The 18,694-nt window shown below is 54.1% G+C and overlaps 1 protein-coding gene across 12 annotated transcripts in view; it reads left to right on the top strand.

Annotated features, from left to right (window-relative positions):
- The window catches only part of CASZ1 (castor zinc finger 1), a 200,217-nt gene that overhangs the window by 103,527 nt on the left and 77,996 nt on the right, over positions 1 to 18,694 (top strand). For 2 of the 12 annotated variants that reach the window (XM_071767114.1, XM_071767113.1), the window contains exon 1: positions 5,773 to 5,922. The exons of 7 other annotated variants lie outside the window; for them this stretch is intronic. In XM_071767114.1, coding sequence (XP_071623215.1) covers positions 5,874 to 5,922 — 49 coding nt within the window. In that variant the 5' untranslated portion in view covers positions 5,773 to 5,873. Of the gene's footprint in view, positions 1 to 5,768; positions 5,923 to 18,694 lie in introns of those variants that run through there. 3 more of the 12 variants (XM_071767109.1, XM_071767102.1, XM_071767103.1) reach the window with 3 other exon arrangements.

The raw sequence follows: 18,694 nt of genomic DNA, 5'->3' as shown, positions 1-18,694 counted from the left end.
AATATTCACAAAGAAATGAAGCTCTTTCGGAATGGAGATTGCTGGCTAACAGGATTACAGGGACGATAGCTCGGCACTGCCAGCCCGGGCTCCTTCAGTAATGCAATCGCTGCGTCTGCCTCACACTTACTGCCTGACGCTGCTCCCTGCACCCCCCTGGCCTGGGGGGCTCCCGGGGGGCCGCAGCCTCGCTGCCTCCGGGGGCTTTGCTGCCTCTGCAGGGTGGTGTCCGTGTGCTGCTTCCCCGTGTCCGTGTGCTGCTTCCCCACCTGTGTCCATGTGCTGCTTTCCCACCTGTGTCCGTGTGCTGCTTCCCCGTTTCCGTGTGCTGCCTCCCCACCCGTGTCCATGTGCTGCTTTCCCACCCGTGTCTGTGTGCTGCTTCCCCACCTCTGTCCGTGTGCTGCCTCCCCACCCGTGTCCGTGTGCTGCTTCCCCATGTCCATGTGCTGCCTCCCCACCCGTGTCCATGTGCTGCTTCCCCGTGTCCGTGTGCTGCTTCCCCACCTGTGTCCATGTGCTGCTTCCCCACCTCTGTCCGTGTGCTGCTTCCCCATGTCCACGTGCTGCCTCCCCACCCGTGTCCATGTGCTGCTTCCCCACCTGTGTCCGTGTGCTGCCTCCCCACCCGTGTCCGTGTGCTGCTTCCCCATGTCCGTATGCTGCCTCCCCACCCATGACTGTGTGCTGCTTCCCCACCTGTGTCCATGTGCTGCTTCCTGTGTCCGTGTGCTGCCTCCCCACCCGTGTCCATGTTCTGCTTCCCCACCCATGTCCGTGTGCTGCCTCCCCACCCATGACCATGTTCTGCCTCCCCACCCGTGTCCCGCTGCACTGCACGCGTCTCCCTGGCACCACTGCGCGGCCTCAGCGCCCACCCGGCTTTGCTGAGTGTCACTTTGGTGCCTGCTGGTGTCCCCCCCGTGTCAGCCCTGGTCACAGGCAGCCTGGTCACACGGGGGACACGGGTCCACGCGGGGCATCCCGGGTATCTCTGCGTGTGCTGGTCACCGTGGTGCGTGGGGGGGAGACTTTGCCTCCCCTGCCCATTGCTGTGGTGGGGATGCTGCTGTCACAGCCCCGAGGGGGTGGCAGTCAGGCCCCACTGGGCAGTCCAGGATCTCCCTTCACTGCTCCTGCTGCCCGTTTCTTCCCTCCTGCATCATCTCCCTTGATTTCCCTGCTACCGCTGCTAATGAATGAGTGTCCATCCCTGCTGCTCTGCTGGGGACAGTGCCCAGCATCCCTCTGTACCTGTCCCCTGTGGATCAGAGCTGACACAGCCTCTGCCTGTGATGGGGAAGGTCAAGCAGAGTGGATAAAGTGCCTGGCTCCCTCTGCCTTCCCTCCGTTCTGCCTCTCACTCCTTCCCAAGCCAGGTCAAATCCAGAGTGACTGCGTGGAGACAATCCCTGCTTCCCAACATCACTCCTGTAAAATCCAGCCTGTCTCTAGAGCTGCCTGTCCCATCTCTGCTGCTTGCTGGGCTGCATGTTGAAAGCCTTTCCCTGGCTGCTGGTGTGACCCAGCTCACTTCAAGACATGGTTGCTGGGGGAGCAAGTTATTATCCTAGGGAATAAGTAGGGTAGCAGCTCCTCTCTACCCAGAGCCACTTGCCATCTCCGTGGCATCAGGTGTCCCGTGTATGTCCCGAGCAGGACAGTCTCTGATAAAGCACCTGTGACAGTCCAGCCCTGTGCTGGGTGCCTGGGCAGGCATCACCCTGATGTGTGTGAACATGTGTGTGTGTGCACAGGACGTCTGCCTCACATTTTTTATTGCATCCACGCGTGGGTGTGCAGGAACACAAGGTGGCTTGCAGCTCCTCTAGACAGAAATCATCTTTTTGCCTTTTTGTTTTGTGCTTGCCCCCTGCTCTGCAGGAAAAGGCCTTACCCGGCCTGGAACCTGCCCTTGGGCAGTGGTTCCCTGGTGCCCCCAGAGGCCATCGCAGTGCCTGGGGTGCCGAGCTGGGGCTGGGGGCTTCCTGGGGACAGTTCTGGGCTGGCTCATTTGGTGGTTTTGCAGGCAAGAGCCCCTGCTCTTGAGTGCCGGGCATCTTCCCTGTTGGATGCAGTGCCTGGGTAGGACTATCCCCTTGCCTCCTCGCCCTGAAATCCCCAGGCTGCGCTTTTAATCGCTGTAGTAAATTGTAGCTAATTGTTAAGTGTATTCAAACCCCTGCCACTCCTTCCCCCGAAGTCTTCTGGGCCCCTGTGGAGCACGGGGCCGTGCAGCGTGTGTTCCCCGCCATACGGCCACTCCTGGGGCAGTCGTTCCCTCTGGGCAGTGGTCAAGAGATGAGCAGCAGTTGGTTTCCAGCAGATGCTGGAAGCTGTGGAGTGTCTGGAAGAGCAGCAGCCACATGGTGGGGAGCTGGTGTCAGACTGTTTTGAGTCACGCCAGGGAACAGTAAAAGGCAGAAGCCATCCCGGCGCAGCCCCGCCCGGCACACCGAGACTCCGCGCGGCCGCTTTGGCAATGCTTTGAGGGCACCATGTGCCAATAATGTGATTGAAACTGAATTGAGAAGGAAGGAGCAAAAGAGAAGGAAAGGGAAAGAAAGCACGGATTGTCTGCTCCTGCCGCCCAGGCCCCGAGGCCTCCGGGCGCCTCCCTTGACAAAACAGAAATCAAACAAAATTACAGAAATAGGGCAAGAGCATTTGCCTAATAGACTCCCCAAGCAGGAGGAGGAGCACGGCGCTGCCAGATCTCCAACCTGCAATCTGAGAGCCAGCGCCCTGAGCCCACATGAATCCAGAGCACGGCCCCAAGCCCCAGGGTCAGCTCCAGTGAAGGAGGGAGAAACTGCCAAAAAAATGGGCTACGCATAAAAAACAAAGAGACACACAAAGGGGGATGTCCCACATATCGGTGTGACTCACCCCCTGCTCAGCCCTGGCACACTGTCTGCGGGGAAAGCATTAAACTATAATAATAATAAATTAATCATCCTTCCCCCTCCCATTGCACTTTTCATCTGAGGATCTCTGAGCACCTGGCAAACATTAATTACTGAGAGCTCCTGACGCCCCTGGGAGGGTGGGAAGGGACAAGGAGAGATCTCTTCACCTGCCATGAAAGGGCAGCAGTGGCTGGAGCGGACAGGGCAGCTCTCTCCCTGGCACAGTTCAGAGCAGGGTGAGGGGTGCTGCTTTTCCTCGAGTGCTCCAGGGAGCTGCTTCTGTGCCAGGCATGGCCAGGGGCAGCTCTGCCTCAGAGAGGATCCCTGCCTTGGAGGGATGGGGAAGAAGGGGAGATGCTGCCCTGACGGGGGGCACAGTCCCCAGAGGAGCAGAAAGCTCCACAGCCTCAGAGAGGAAAGAAACTTTTCTTGGGTAAGAGGCAAAGGAGGGAGGATGGGGAAATAAAACCTGATCCTGTGACTGGAGATCGCTGAGATAGGAAATCAGGCCTTGCCGTTGCGTCAGCTGCAGGGCGTGGACTTCACCTGAAAAAACACCTTGGCAAGTTGTTCCTGCAAGGAGGAGTGGGAGGGACAGTGGGAAGTCTGCGGAGGGGATCCTCCGGGTGTGTTTAGGTTGTGTGTGTGGGTTCATGTGTGTCATGGTGTATGGTGATGTGTGTGTTTGGATGTGAGGGAGCGCAGAGCATCATCTTCTTTGTTCTGTGGGGTGCATATGCATGTTGCGTGTGCGTGCTGGGATGGGAGGGGTGGGGAACATTTGTATACTGATGTGTGAACGTGCTCAGCTCGGTGCATGTAGAAGAACAGGTATGTTTAGAGGGTCTGCGTGGCTGCCTATGTGCAGTGACACATCCGTGTTACAGTGAGTGTTCCCCCTCTGAATGAGTCAGAGATACAGCCAGGTCGCATTCTTAGCGTGAGCAGAACTCTTAAATATTAAGTTAGGAGGAATGGAAATGGAGAAATCTGGGTGACATGAGGTGCAGTGAACTTACAGGACCCATCAACGACCTCACGGCTGAAAGGGAGCTTTAGGTCCAAACTCAACTACTGCAAAGCCAGAGGTGAACTGGCACAAACATTTCTGGCACTATCCATTGTTTCCCAGGGTAGGATTTTCCCTGTGGGTGCTGCAGCATCTGACTCAGGTGTAGGGACCAGGGCAGGCTCTGGTGAGGATTGTGGGTGATGTTGGCAGGGCTGGTGTCTGTGCCAGGGCCAAGTGAGGCACAGACAGGCAGGACTTTGCAGAGAGCACCGGGTGACAGCTGATGGCATGGTTAGAAACCAGCAGGGGAGGGCTGGGGCAACGCTGCTGCTGTTCTGCCCAGTTCTCTGAAAGCAGCAACTTGACTGCACTGGGTGGGAAGGGGATCCCTGTGCCAGGGATCAGGTCAGGGGTGCTGCCTGGCTGGGCCCCCCCTGGCTGGTGGCTGGGCAGCACCCCGGGCAGGACACGCTTGCCTCCTGCCTGACGCTGCTGTCCCCACCCTGCTTCCTGGCCCGGAGGGTCCCTGGGTGGTTCTGTTTCACTAGACTTTGTTTAGATTTTTTTTTTTTTTTTTTTCCGGGAGAAGCCAGAATACTTGTGGTTTTCACAAATGACTCCCCTTCTCCTCTTCCTTCTCCCTGCCCTCTGGCCCGGTGCACTGCCCGTACATTACATGACATGTAAATGCAGCACTGGCTGAGCCAGGTTAGCTGATGAGTTACAGTCACAGTGTTGGGTTGCTGGGCTCAGGACACTCTCCTGGTACATGGAGCCAGGTACAGACCTGGGCTGCTTCCAGCCCTGTGACTAACCTGTCCAGCCACTTCTGGCGAGTCACTTCCCTTGCTGGTGCCTCAGTTTCCCCATCCATGCAGTGGAGTAATGATGCTGGCCTCCTTTGAAAAGCACATTAAGTTCTGCTTATAAAAAGGATTTAAGAGCCTGGTGAGTTAATGTACTGCTCCCCGGCCCCGGTGAGGAGCCTGCTCTGCCAAAATCCACAGAGCCAAACATGGTGTGTTCACAAAAACAGCCTACAACCTGCTCAAAATACCTATTTAATCAGGTAAATAATCTGCTCGTTTGTTTTAAAGAAAGAGGCTTATATCTGTGTTTACCCAACACGCCTCTTAGAACCTCCCTCGCATTCTTTGCTACTTAGAAAAATAAAGCAACAAAAAATGAGGAAATTCGCTGCAAAAGAAAAACCACCCTCCTGTGGGCCAAGCGCGGCTGAGCAGCGCTGGTTTCCTGCGGGCATTGGGCAAGATGCTCCAACCTCCAGGCTTGTGACACCCGCCACCGGCCACCGGGACCCCGCGGGCTCCGGCCCTCCTCGGTGGCTTCCCCCGAGCGCACACACGCGTGGGACAGCGGTGCCGGGGGCAGCCCGCCCTGTCCCTGCCCCGGGACCACGGGTCCTGCGTCCCCCAACCCCCTCCCCCGCTCCTTCCCCGTGGGGACCCCGCCGCATCCCGCCCAACCCTCCGCATCCCCCCGCGCTCTGCTCCCGCTCCTTCCCCGCCGGCTCCGGGGCTCCCCCGGCCGGGCGCGGGGCCGCGCTCCCCGCCGCGCATCCAGCGCTGCCCGCCCGTTCCCTGGGGCCGCCGGCGATGGGTGCGGGGCTGCCGCCTGCCTCGGGCCGGGACTGGCCCTCCCCGGGACCCCTCCCCGACCGGGCCGGGCGCCGGGGCCGCCCCAGGTCACCCCGCCGCCGCACCCCGGCCCGCTCCGGTGCCGGTCCCGGCCCCGCACCTGCCCCCGGCGGAGGGCCCGGCGCGGAGGCGTGTCTGCCGGCTGCCAGTCACCGCCCCCCGGGGCGGCCGGTGCCCGCCCCCGGCCCCGCTGCCAAAGTGACTCGGGGAGGACCGGCACGGCAATGACATCAGTGCTTTAAACAACTTGTTATTCGGGAGCAATCAGCTGCAATTAGGTATTAATTAAGTATTATGAAAGTTGATTATTTAAGTGAATTCGGCTTTCGTCTCTCCGACTATGGTAAGTACAGCACAATTGTCCTTTTCCTGCCCCCAGTCCCCCGCTCGGCGCAGCCCCCGCTCGGTGCCGGTGCGGGTGCCGGTGCCCCCGGAGCGGAGCGCTCCCTGCCCGGGCCGCATCTCGTCCCCTCCGCCGCCGCGGGGCCGGGCGCTGCGGGCACCCTCGCTGGGACCCGGCAGCCCGGGGGCCGCTGCCGCCGCCGCACCGAAACTTTTCCCGGCTCCGAGGCGAGTGCGGGGCGGTGCGCGGGGCGGCCGGGCCGGGCCGAGCCGAGCGGGGGTGGCACCAGGTGCTGCCGGGGGCTCGCAGCCTCTTTCACTTTTCTTTCACTTGTTTTACGGAAGTTGGCTTCCTCTCCTGCCGCCGCTCCGGTACCGCGCTCCCCGGCCCCGCCGAGGCGGGTGGCGAGGTGAGCCGGGGGGCTCCGCTCCGCCGGGTACTTCCCCCAGCGGCGGCCCCGAGGGCCGGGCCGGGGCGGCCGGGTGAGACGCGGGCTGGCCAGGAGAGGATGCGGAGGGGAAGTTTATGGGGGTTTTGAAATGATTCGGCGTTTATATTTGTTGTAAGTTGTGTGGGTTGTTTTCTCTTTCATTTTTTTTTCCCCTTTTCTGAGCTTTGGCGTCTCGTTGGTAAAGGTTGCTTGTCAGGTTCCTGTGCTGTCTAAATGAAAAGGAATTTAATTTATTTGGGACAAGGCAGTGTCAGATGAAGAGGCTGCTTATTACATTTAATGAGTATTATTTATTTTTTTTCCAACCTGAGCATATCTGGGATGGGTTTGTTTTTGTCCTTCCATGTGAGGTATATGAGACCTCCCCCACCCCTTCACATCTCGAAGGGAGGAGGAACGGTGGCCGGACTGGGGTAATGTTTTGGTTTTAGATTACAGGCCCCAGTATTGGGGCTGGGTGTGTTTTTGGTCGTAGCTTTTTGTGGCGGGTCCACTGGTTTTTGATCAGGTGTGGGGACGGGGAGCAGGGCCTGGCCTGGCATAGGCTCAGCTGGGTGTGGTGGTGGTCAGGGCTCCATCAGGCTGGGGTGTGATGGGGGCTCACCGTGCTGGTGGGTTTTCATAGAATCATCATTTCCCAGCCATTGACTGGTCTGGAGTGGGGTCTCATTTAGATCTGACAAGGCTGGCAAATTGGGAGTTGGGTAGGAATCCCTTGGGTCATGTTACCTTCCTCTTTAGGACCTGCTCTCACCACTTGGACCCTGTACACAACCATACCTGCTCCTCCAAAATGGTGTAAACCATTCTCTCCCATTTAAAAACTAAATGGCAGCAATGGGCCAAACAGGCCTGTGCTGGTGACCCACCACGGTCCAGGTAACCACTGCCGGGGCAGTCGTGTCTGCGTGTTGAGTTGTGTTGTTTTTTTTAATAAGGAGTAAGATGGTAATAAACTGGTTGATGATTGACTGGGCCTGAACTATGTACTCTGATATTTTGATGGAGAGGATAATTTTGCCGTCGTTTATTTCACTTATTTATTTATTTCTGTCATTGACATCAGGAACCGAGCGGTTCGGGAGCCGCTTCCCCCCTCTCCTCCCCGCCCCGGGAGCAGCGGCGGGGCCCGGGCTCTGGCTGGGTCCGTCCGTGGGCGTCTGGCTGCCTCCCTTCGAGATCAAGGAGCTCGGGGAGGCCGCGTGGGCAGCCGGGGAGTTAAGGATGTGGTGAAACTGCAGGAGGGCAAATGCTTTTAGAGAAGTCATAAACAGTGATTTGCCCCTGATCTCTCCATCTCCCAGCAGCCGTGGCAGAGCAGCGATGGGATCTGCAGGCAGCTGCCCGCTCTTGGCCCCGGGGCAGGCAGCGCTCGGCCCTGCCCGGGCAGGCAGCGCCCTCTGCCGGGGGGGGCCCTGCCCGCTGCCCACTGGGGCCCCCACCCCGCTCCCCACGCGAGGCACTGACGAGCCAACACCTTTACCCCCCCACCACACCACACCACAACACACACACACCCAAAACCAGACCCTCCTTCTGCTCGGAAGTGGGGTGGGCGCTCGGCCTTCCCACCGCCGTGCCCGGGGAACGCGTGGGTATGGGAACCCGGGGCTGCAGGAAGCCATGGAAATGAGGATCTGGGAGATCTGTTTAAGTCAGCATTACGGTCTGTGTGTGGGTGAACCCGTCTTGTCATGATCTCGGGGCAAAGACCTGCCCCATAATCACCACCTCTAACCCTTATCTACTTGGGCCAGCTTATCTCCCTCATTCGCTGCCTCTTGAATTCTCTCCAAGCCCTCAGGCTGTGGCTCCCCGGGGGCAGTGCCCGAGGGCTGCTCACACGAGCTGCCAGCTGGCACAGGCAGGTCCGGAGGGGTTTCTTTCCCAGAGGAACTCGGTATGTGGGGTCTGACAGTCTGCTCTTGCCGAGGGCTTTCTCAGCTTCTGTCGGTCCTTGCGTGGACTTTCCGGGGCCAGGAGCATTCGTAGTGGTTAAGGGCTGGAAAGAATTCATGGACTGAGTACATCTGCCCAGGATGGTGGCAAGATGTTCTCTACATGTGACTTTCTGCAAGTCTGGTTGTAAATATCTTGAGTGACTGGGCACCTGTCACTTCCTTTGGGAAACTGCTCCCCGACCTAATTATCCTTGGTATGAGATTACAGGAACTGATCTCAGAATGTGAACCAAGAAACCCTTGGTAAATGGGTGGAGAAACACCTAATTTTCCACCCAAGAGGTCATTTTGTGACTTTGTTTTGTAACATCACTGTTGTTGTTTGAAACATCCAATGAATAGGAACACCTTCTCTGGGCTGGTGCCAACTGGTTTTCTTTTTTTGTTTTTGACAGCACAGATTTTTGGAGAGATGTTGACTCAGTCAAAGTTGGTATCAGTCCTGTGCTGAGCTCATGCTCTGCAGAAGGTTCACAGGCAGTTCGTTTGGGTGTTCAGGTCACTTTCCAGGAGTCTGTGTGATCCTTGATGGGTGGAAAGCATTCAAGTGCTTAAGCATACCCAGTGAAGACTCTTCCTGGGAGCAGGGTTTACCCAGGCAGGGATTAACCATCTCATTGTGGTGTTCAGCAGGGCCCAGCTGTTACTTGGAGAGCACTGTGGAGCTGGTGGAGTCTGTAGGAGCGTTTCTGTTGGTTTGGTGTTGAGTGGTAACTCACAGAAAGACCAGAAAATTGGTTCTTGAGATAATTCTGGTTTCCCTGTCTGCTGGGTCCTCTTCCTTCTAAACCTGGTCTGCTCGTGTGTGCAGGTACTGTGTAACCATGTCTGAGAGGGGGAGAGGCAGCTCGGACTAAAACCAGCAGTGAATGATAAAGATCCATCAGCTGGAAGGGGTCAAATATGGAGCTTCCATAGCATCAGTTACTGTTTCTATTTTTCAGGACTATTTATGTTTCCACTCCGGGTCCTTCTTGCTACTATCAGAAAGGACTATCTGAGCTTGGAATTTATTTCAGGACTCTTGCCTGTGCAGCCTTGTCTGTCTGTCCCACTTCTCGTGCCGGCAGAGCTCTTGGCTGCCCTCACAGTGAGAGCCTTTGTGGCCACTTTGACTCTCCCTCTGACATCAAATCATCCCCCCGGGCTGCTGTGTAGCCTGCAATTTAGGTTTCCCTCTGAAAAGTTGGTTGAAAGTATTTAGAAAGTAATGAAAAGTCCTGTGGGAGGTGAAGACAACCACTGCCTGTGCTGCATCTTCCACCTCCACCTGGGCTCCTTCCCTCCCTCCCAGGGTTTGGAGACGCGGCCGTTCCCAGGGTTTGGAGAGCTCAGGTGCCACCCAGGGCTCAGCTCCCAGAAATGCTGACATGGCAGAGGCCACGCTGGCCGATCCAGCTGGGGTTTGGGAGAACCAATGTCCTCGTCCTCAGCTGCACTTCTTGCAAAGCAAAGAGGGGGCAGAGGAGGCTCGGCTGGAAGCAGGGGAGGGGCAGAGCCTCCAGCCAAAAGTCCCACGCGGCACCGACTCCTCCCCTCTGGTTCAGTGTGGACTGGATCAATTTGGACGTCTTCAGCAATAAAAAATGCCGATGTCGTCCTAATTCACCAGGCCCCGAGATGACAGCAAATTTACATTTTTTAATTAAACTAGCAGCCAGTTTTTATGAGAGGGGGCTGGGTTATGCAAATCAAATGGTTGTGTACGAAAGATTAGGAGAGTTTGGGAATAAATTCCACAAATGCTAATAAAAAAAAAAAATAAAAAAAAAAAAAAGGAGAGAAAATGAGAGGGGGGAGAGAGAGGGACATTGTTCCATTAGCCCCTTTTAGACTGATTTCCCTAGGGAGAAACCAGTGGGGGGTGAGAGATGGAGGCAGCTTTCAGAGACAGGTAAAATCCATTTTGAGGATTGAGAGCCCCTCAGACCAGGACCTTGTTGCTCCCTGTTTCCTCTCCCAGGGCTGGCAGGGGAGGTGGAGGCACACACCAACAGCAAAAGAAAAACTTGCTGGCTTTTAATCCCCATTCCTGCTTGACCAGTGATCTTCCAGGCTGAAACACTGGCTGGGATTGGCAGACCTGGCTGAGGACCTAGAGAGGGTGTTCAGGGGTTATCTGCTGGAGAGGCATGGGTGGGTTGTGAGCTGGGCCATGTTACGATAGTATTGCTGGAGGTTGGAGCTGGCAGGGTGACAGAAGAGTCCTTGGACAGGCAGAGCCCAGACTTTGACCACAAGTGGGTACTGAGAGGGCTGCATGGAGCAACTCCAGGTGGGGACCTTGGACTGACTGAGGGGACACTGGGCAGGGCCAGTGGATGGGTTCCCTGGGGCTTTCCCCTCTCTTTCGTGCAGCTTTTGCTGGTGGGTCCCTGGTCCTTGGCAGGAGACAGTCAGTAGCACCTATGGCAAGTGTGGGGCTGAACTGCCCTTCCCCTTGAGCAGAGGCTCCATCCTAGGAGCAGTTTGTGTTCTGGAGAGGGATAATGATGCTTTTCACTCCCTCAGATTGTAGACCCCCTTGTTACCCACCTATAGGGCTCTCCATGGTGAGTCCAGCTGTGAAATTCTCTACTCAGTGCCTTAACCTGGCACCAGATTCCTCCTCTCCTTCTCAAGAGACTTCACATTTTGCTTCCTGTGGTGATTCCAGAAAAGAAAACAGCTTGTCTAGCTTTTTCAAGAACAAATAGTTACAGTGAACCAAAACCATGTACTTCACTCGTGTAAAATATGTCCTTGTTTAAATTTCCCAAAGAATTTGGAATTCTCATTGCATTTGGGAGTTAGGTGTGGTGGCCAGGTACAGAAGCAATTGTTTGCTCTGCCATGGAGAAACACAACCAGAAAATTTCTGGAGGCTGGGAAACTGCTTAAAGCTTCCAGTCCTAAGGCAGTTTCGTGCTCAGAATAAAAGCTGAACAACCCGTGTAGGTTGGCAAGAGCCAGCGAGGGGTGGAGAGGAGATAGAAGGGAAAAGGATGGGAAGACTAAAGTCACTGGGTGCACTTTATAGCAATCCCCTGAGGATTTGGTGCCTCATTAGAGAATTTTGCCACCCATTCCTGGTTTTGGGGTGTGAAATGATGATTCACCCACATGCAGATGTTTTGCTTTGGAGAGGTGACATTTTAGCAGCGCCTCTTGTGAAATCGGTGAAAACACTCTGGAGTGTGCTCTGCTGGAGCATTTCTGGAGGTGTTCCCCACACCCAACGCCTACACCCCCGTCACCCTGTCCTGCACATGCACATCTGCCCCAGACACTCGCCCACCCCTCTGCTCCTGGACACTCCTGTGCCCCGTGGTGGTGTTGTGCTCAACTTCATGTTCTCCAGGTTGCTCTCTCAGCCTCCCTCCACACCCCGCTCCCGGGCGCTTACATCATGGGGTAAGCAATGGGTCTTTTCCAGCACTGAGAGGAGATCAGGTTGGTGGGTGGGCTGGGGGTTAGATGTCCCTCTGCTCCCACCCCTCCTGCCACCAGGGATGAGGGCTGGCCCGGGTGGTGGGCAGCAAACTTGGTCCAACAGCTGCGGGCAGGCAGTGGTAGAGAGGATTTTTTGTAACGCTGGTTTCTGAGCTGAACTAGGGCCAAGTTCAGCCTAAATCTAACAAAGAGAGCTCCAGAACAGGTCTGTGAGACATAGCAGAGTCTGAGGATTTGGTGTGGGATGAATAACTCCTAATCTATAAAGTGGGCATAATCATACTCCCCTATGCAGCCCAGAGCCAGGGTTGGGCGCTTGGGTGATGGAGATAAGTGAATGAGGCCTGGCTGCTGGCCACGGATGGGTGCGGGGGTCGGGGTGCTCCTCCCTGCAGCCGGGGTGTGGTGGGTGGGGTGTGGGAGAGCTGAGCCCTCTCTCCTGCACCCCCTGACCCCCGGCACCCCCCATGTCCCAGCAGCTGTGACCACCCGTGGATTTGGGGTGGGTGTTGTGGACCTGTAATGGGGGCTGTCCAGGCCCTGGGCTGCCATGGAGCTGTGGTGTCAGCCCTGCTCCCAGGACTGGCTTGGCCAGGGCAGAGGAGAGGAAGAACCTGGAACGTTGAGCTTCCACACATGGGAAACTGTCAAAAGCCAGGTAGCAACACCAGCTTTTGTCTGGTATTTCCAGAAAAACCCGGCGGGACCTGGCATCCCAGGGCATAATTTATTATGGAAAAATAAAATAATAAAGTCCCAATCCCTTTGAGGCCTGAGTCATAGAAGCATCTTCTCATTAAAGCAGCTCCACCTCTCTGCATGGTGTTTGCCAGCACCATGCCTGTATGCATCCACTCCCTGAGCTGGCCCGCCCAGGGCAGCCCTCCTCCTCCTCACTGCCTTCCCTCCCCAGCACCCCTTTCCTCCAGCCCCCTTCCCTTATCAGAGGAGCACGAGTGGTTCCACATGTCAAGCCAAATTCTCCCCAGGCCTCCCAGATTTGGGCCAGGGAGATGTTTTGTTGCCATGTTTTGTAGACAAATGCCTTCATCTTTTCACCCACTTTCCAGCCCCCGTGCTATCAAGTTCTGGGCTATCAAGCCCTGGCTCTCACATCCACCTCTGCCTGCAGTGTGCTGTGGAGGTGTGTGTGGTATCTTTCCATGGCTTGAAGCTCTCCTCCAAGTAGCCCTCTGCAAGCATGGAAAGCAGAGGAAGCTTCTCCAGGAGTAATTACCATCTGCATGTCCCGAAGGCAGGCAGCAGATGTTAGCAGAGGAGGACTGGGTTGGAAGAGGGTGAGGGAACAGAGGTTGGGGAGAGAGGGTCTGATTTTTCTTCTTGATTGAATATGAATATTTTGGACAGAAGCTCAGTAGGACAAGAATCACCGTTTTACAAAGTTGATCCATGCACTTGGAAGCTTTCAGAGACAGCTCCTTTGCTCACTCTCGCTGTGTTTTCACTCATTCACTCTTGCTTTTCTCAGCCTTTTTCTATGCTGCACTATTTAACTCTTCCTGCTAAATAGCTTTCTTTTATGCCTTCCTTCCTTTCCTTATTCCCACAGTCCTGCCATTCTTTGTCACCCTCCTAGACTTTCTGTTCTGCCATTGATTCTGTCTTAGTTTTCCTTTCCCCTCCCTCCACCTCCCTTCCATTATTTTACTCTATTTTTCATTTCCCATTTGTCTACGGGCTGATATTCAGATGAGCAAACTTCTTCCAGTTAAAGGAGGTCATGAATATTAGGATTTTTCTATCAAACAATGAAATATGGCTCAGATTACTCTAAAGAATAGGGTCCTTTTCATAAACCACCTGCTGTTTTTTTTGAAAGAAAGCACAGCCACTCGCCTCTGTGCTCCAAGCAGTTGTCTCTCATCTCCACCTCGCCAAGCTTTGCAGTTCCAATTTCTTCTTCTCAATTTGTTGCTCTTGGTGGAGTAAGTCTGCTCTTCCCAGACTCCCAGCACCCAATGAGTCTGGGTTTGGACAGGTTGGGACAGGACTGTGATTCTGGCAACATTCTTCACTACTTTGAATGTTGGGTTTCTGATTGTGCTTTTTTGATTGCGGTCGGCGTATTTTGGGGTTTTATTTTTGTTTTCAACAACACTTTGGTCTGAAGCTCAATTACCTCGCAGCTTGACTTCAGGAAGGGATCTCCTATTCAGATGTTAGCACCCAGGGAGCTGTGGGGACACACAGGCACCCCTCCTGCCTGCTCCTCCTCTTGCTGGGGTGGACCACCCCTCACCCTGGTGACGCTGAGGGCTGGGGCTGTGCTCAGACCCCCTCAGCAGTCACCGTGAGCCCTGCGTGTGCCGAGCTGAGCTCTCATTCCAAACTCCCCCTGGGAACTGCCATGAGGCAGGCGTGGGCAATGCCAGAGATGAGGACAACAGAGGACACCAACTTGTCTCAGACTTGTGTTTTGTTTTCAGTCCAGCCTATTTATATTCATCAGAGTTGCTATTTTTTCCCCAGTTGCATGCATGTGTCTTGTCATCGCTATCTTCCATCTTCCCTCTGCAAACCTTGCTGTTTTCCACACGTCTGTCCTGGGAGGTGCACAGCATCATCCCTTGTCTCCAAGGAGGCACCTCTTGGTGGCCTGCTCCTTCCAGGAGCTCAGCCCAGCCCTCCCACCCTCTCCCACCCAGCCTTGCAGTTTCCCTGGACAGAAGCTGCGTATGCAGCCCAGGCTGTGTGAGCACGGAGTTTGTTTTGCCAGGGTGACCTGTTTAATCATCTCATTTTCTGGTGGCCGTTTATTCCTCGTTTCCACGGTTACAGCCCCATTAAGAGGAGAAGCAATAAGGCAGCGAGTCAAACAGGTAATAAAAACATTAAAGCCATGTGTGCATTGGGAGGGAGGGAGGGCGGGCGAGCAGCACTCAGTGAGACGAGACGGGGCCGTGCCAGGGAGACAGCAGGGTCAGAGGGAGCCCCTGCACCCTGCCCTGACACCCACCTCACTTCCCAACCTCTGCAGGGGCCTGACTGTCCACACAGCATCCTATGACATCCTACAGCAGCCTCCCCCACCTTGCCCCACTCCCGTGGCATGTGCTGCCACTCAGGACAGTGTCACTGTCCCCAGCCTGCTGCTCTCACCATCACTGTGCTGCTAACACAGAGTTGTGACTGGCCAAAAGCACTTGGATTGGTTTTTTTTTTTTTCTTTTTGCAACTGTATTTTATGTCAGGGCTGAAACTGCCTGGCAAAACTTGTTGCTTGCTCTTTCTGTTCCCTTACTGCAGTGCTGGTGAACCCAAATGTTTGCTGTCACAGTCACAGGGTGCTTGTCAGGTACCAGCTGTCACCTCTCTGAGCTGCAGCCAGACCCCAATGGGTGCAGCTCTGCAGAGCTTCTGCACCCTCCCTAAAGTGGTCCCAACTGCTCAAAATCCTGTACTGGTGTCATTCCAGCTGGAACCCAGCACACCTAGAGTAGGTTTCAGGCTTTCCTGGATAGAGTAACAATCTGTTTATGGAAGGGCAGATTTCTGCAGCCTCCAGGAGAAGGTCAGGCTCCATGGGAAGAGGACAACCTGATCTCTGCTCCATGGCAGAATGTGGGCTGGGGGCAGGCAGGGGTGGGGTGGTGGGAGCTGAGCACCCGAGCACTGGGGGATCCCTGAAGCCCTGCTGGAAATCAAGAGAGAGCTGTGGAGGGCAGGCAGCGTGGCTGTGAATTACCTCTCTCCTGCTAGGAGGAATCCCCAGATTATTGTCAGCTCATAAAAGGAAAGTAGCAACACTCAGCAGCCTATAACAGCTCCTCTGGAGTGAGGAAAAGGAAGAGAGCCAGGCTTGAGAAAAAGAAAGGGGGTTGCTTTCAGGGCAGCCACTTCCCTGCACACTGTGTTCCCAGGGGTCGTGGTAGGTGGGAGCCTTTTATGACCATGAATTTGCTATCCCAAACCTGACTTCGTGAGCAAGGAGACTGTGTCCTGTCTTCCTTGGGAAATGGTGGGCTGGATGTACTCTTAGGCATGAAGCCATGACCAAAGCCAGCAGAGTTACTTTTCCTTATCATTTCCCAGTGGCCGTGGAGGTCGGGTGGCACTGGTTCTTGGATGAAGAGACGTTAAAATCAATTGACATTTTTAAGACCTGTCTTTCATGTGAGGTCCAGTAGCTCTCTTTGATGGTCGAGATTGATAGGATGTCACTAAGAAATAATTTTAAAACTTGGACACTGCAGGCCTGAGGCTTGGATTTTCCAAGTCACACTGTGTTGGTCAAAATTTAGGCAGTGAGGAAGGGCTGTCTGGAGTCTGCCCTGGTCTGGAGAATATAGGCTTTGGGAACCTGCTCTGCTTTCCAGACAGCCTGTAGGAATGGAGCTGTAACCTGACTTGGTCATTAGTATAAAAACTGTTCTTCGGGACCCACTCCTTCTTCCCACACTGAGGTGAAAGGCTCCGTCCATCCCTGAGGGTGGGGAGTGGGGTTTGACCTTCCCCCGTGGGAGCTGTGGTTATTCCACGTTGTGGTGTGTGTGACCCAGAGTGGGTACAAACCCTGATGCTTTCTGCAAGCTGCTTATAAGTAATGGGCTTAGGAAAAACAGGGAAACTGCGTGGCTCAGAACTCCCCTGCTCTGGGTGGGATTGAGCTGCCAGGTCACTGGTGTAAAGGAGCAGGTGCTGGCAAGGTTCTGGCCATGGAACATGGGTGAAATTCTTTGTGGATGAAGAAAACAGGTTAAACATAACAATCACCCTCATATAGGTGGCACAGCCCTAACAGCAGAACAAAATAATATTCAGAAAAGCAAACAAGAAAAGAAAGCAAGAAAATAATAATGGAAATTCAGGAAAATGGAGTAAAGTAACTCCTAGGGTGTTAGCTGGCTTTCTCTGTTGAAATATTCTACCCCATTACAGCCCCGCTTCGCCCTGCTGGGATATTTTTTTTTTTTTTTTTTTTTTTTTTTTTTTAATTTCTGACATTGTTTTGGGTTTTATAGTTTCTTTTCTCTGGACTTTATCAGAAAGCATATTTGTGGTGAACGCCTGTGAAAGGACCTGGCTTGCTGAGTAAATATTCAACGTGGAAATGAGCCGCATGACCTTGAGGGGGGGGGAGAGAGAGGGAGGAAAGCTGAGAGAAATTAATAAAAAGCTGAAAAAGAAAAGAACAAGGAGAAGGGAGGGGAGGGGAGAGGAAAAAAAAGATAAAAGGCCTTGCCAGACTGGAAGAAGTCACACAGGGGAGAAATATTGGTCTGTCTTGTTAAAGCAGTGATTGGACATGTAGTATCAGACATCTTAAAGAGGCCCAATTCTTAGCGGTGCTGAGCACTGACACTTTGAAAAATAGGCCCATTTAAGGTGACTGGAGTTGGGCAACAAAAGTCAGTAGTCACTTTAGATCATCTTGGCCTGTGTTCAGAAGGGGGAATTTTATCCTTGGCACCAGGCCAGCCAGAGGCCTTTCTGTGTACTGTTCCCGTTCCCAGAATAGGACCTGGGGTGGCTCCTGGACCTCGTGCCACTCTGTTGGAACAGGGGCAGAAACCACTGTCCCCATGTTCTGGGCTGAGCCTCTCTGCCTGCCCTCCCCACACTGGTGGCAGCCATCCCCAGCTGGATTTGTGTGTCAGAGCCCAGTTGTTCACCTGTTTGAAAAGTGGACCTGAGTTTATTTGTGGATTTTTGGGGGGAGTTGTGGGTGTCTGGGAAAGGTGCCAGCCCCTTGGCCTCAGTGCAGGGGCAGTGGGGAGCAGCAGTGCAGGTTTCCCCGTCACCCATGGGGTCCCTGGGGTTTGAGACTGAGATGGAGATGCTTGCTTTTAGAAAGTGGCAAGGGTCTCAATCAGAAGAGACCATGAGAACACTGTTGTGAGGAAAATGCATAAGAAAATCTGGGTTAGAAACACCCTGCTATCCCTACAAGTGAAATGCACTCTGGAGTTTGGGTTTCCAGAACTGCCTGCGTTGGCCTTGAAGGTTTTTTCAACTTCAGTCCCACATCTAGTCCCTAAAACTGAATTTTAAAATTGAATTATGGGCATTGGAGAGGGTTGAGTATTGAATCTCTGTGGGTTTGTATTTTGTTCTCTGTGGGATGTTCCTGTAGAGTGTCCTTAGTATCTTGATGACCCCAGTGCCAGGAAGCCCCTGGAGCACTCAGCTCTCTGCTGCCTCTTCCCATGACTCACAGGAGGGATCTGGGCACCCAGGGAGCTGGCACCCAGCAGTCCCAGGGGGCTGGAGCAGAAACCCTTTCACTGGTCTCCAGGCAGCTGATGGTTTCTGCTACTTTCTTGTTGTTTGAATGCAAGAAAAAGAAAAACCAGATGCATTTAGGGTCTCCTTACAGCTCATCGAGGTGTCTTTTCTTCAGCTCCCCAAATTCTCTTCATTTTCAAGAGGGGAAATCTGTCTTCACTGGCATCAGCACTTCAAAACCACTGCCCACTGACACAACATTTCAGAGTGTGGGGCAAGGACTGTGCCAAAGCTGAGCCCTCGTTTGTGTTGAAACAGTGCTGGTGATTATTCTTTGGTTAAAACCAAATAACTGCACTAATGATCTTTGCATACACATCTTTAAATTTTTCTTCATTTAGGTGGGGTGATGATTTATTACTTTCTGTAAACCTGAAGATTGGTGGAGCAGATTTTCACTGCTGGCATGGGAGAGCTTTGCTCTATGGAGGAGAAAGAGCTTTTTATTTATTTATTTCCAGTTGAAGTGGGTGAAATAGCAGCAGAAAGTCTTGTCTGGGGATGACCTCAAAATAATTCCTATAGCAGTGCAACACGATGTCAGACAGCCAGTATGCAGTTGGGTGGGAAATGCAGACAGCAGGGCCACGGGTGCCTGACACAGGGGAAAACCATCATAAATATAAAACATTAGTCCAAGGCTTTGGGAGGAACTGGAGCAAAGTCACCAGTGCAGATGCCA

This window comes from Heliangelus exortis, chromosome 23, assembly GCF_036169615.1.
Source record: "Heliangelus exortis chromosome 23, bHelExo1.hap1, whole genome shotgun sequence".
Classification (NCBI taxonomy): Eukaryota; Metazoa; Chordata; class Aves; order Apodiformes; family Trochilidae; genus Heliangelus; species Heliangelus exortis.
The sequence above is the reverse complement of the archived record's forward strand: the minus strand, read 5'-3'. Positions and strand labels throughout refer to the sequence as shown.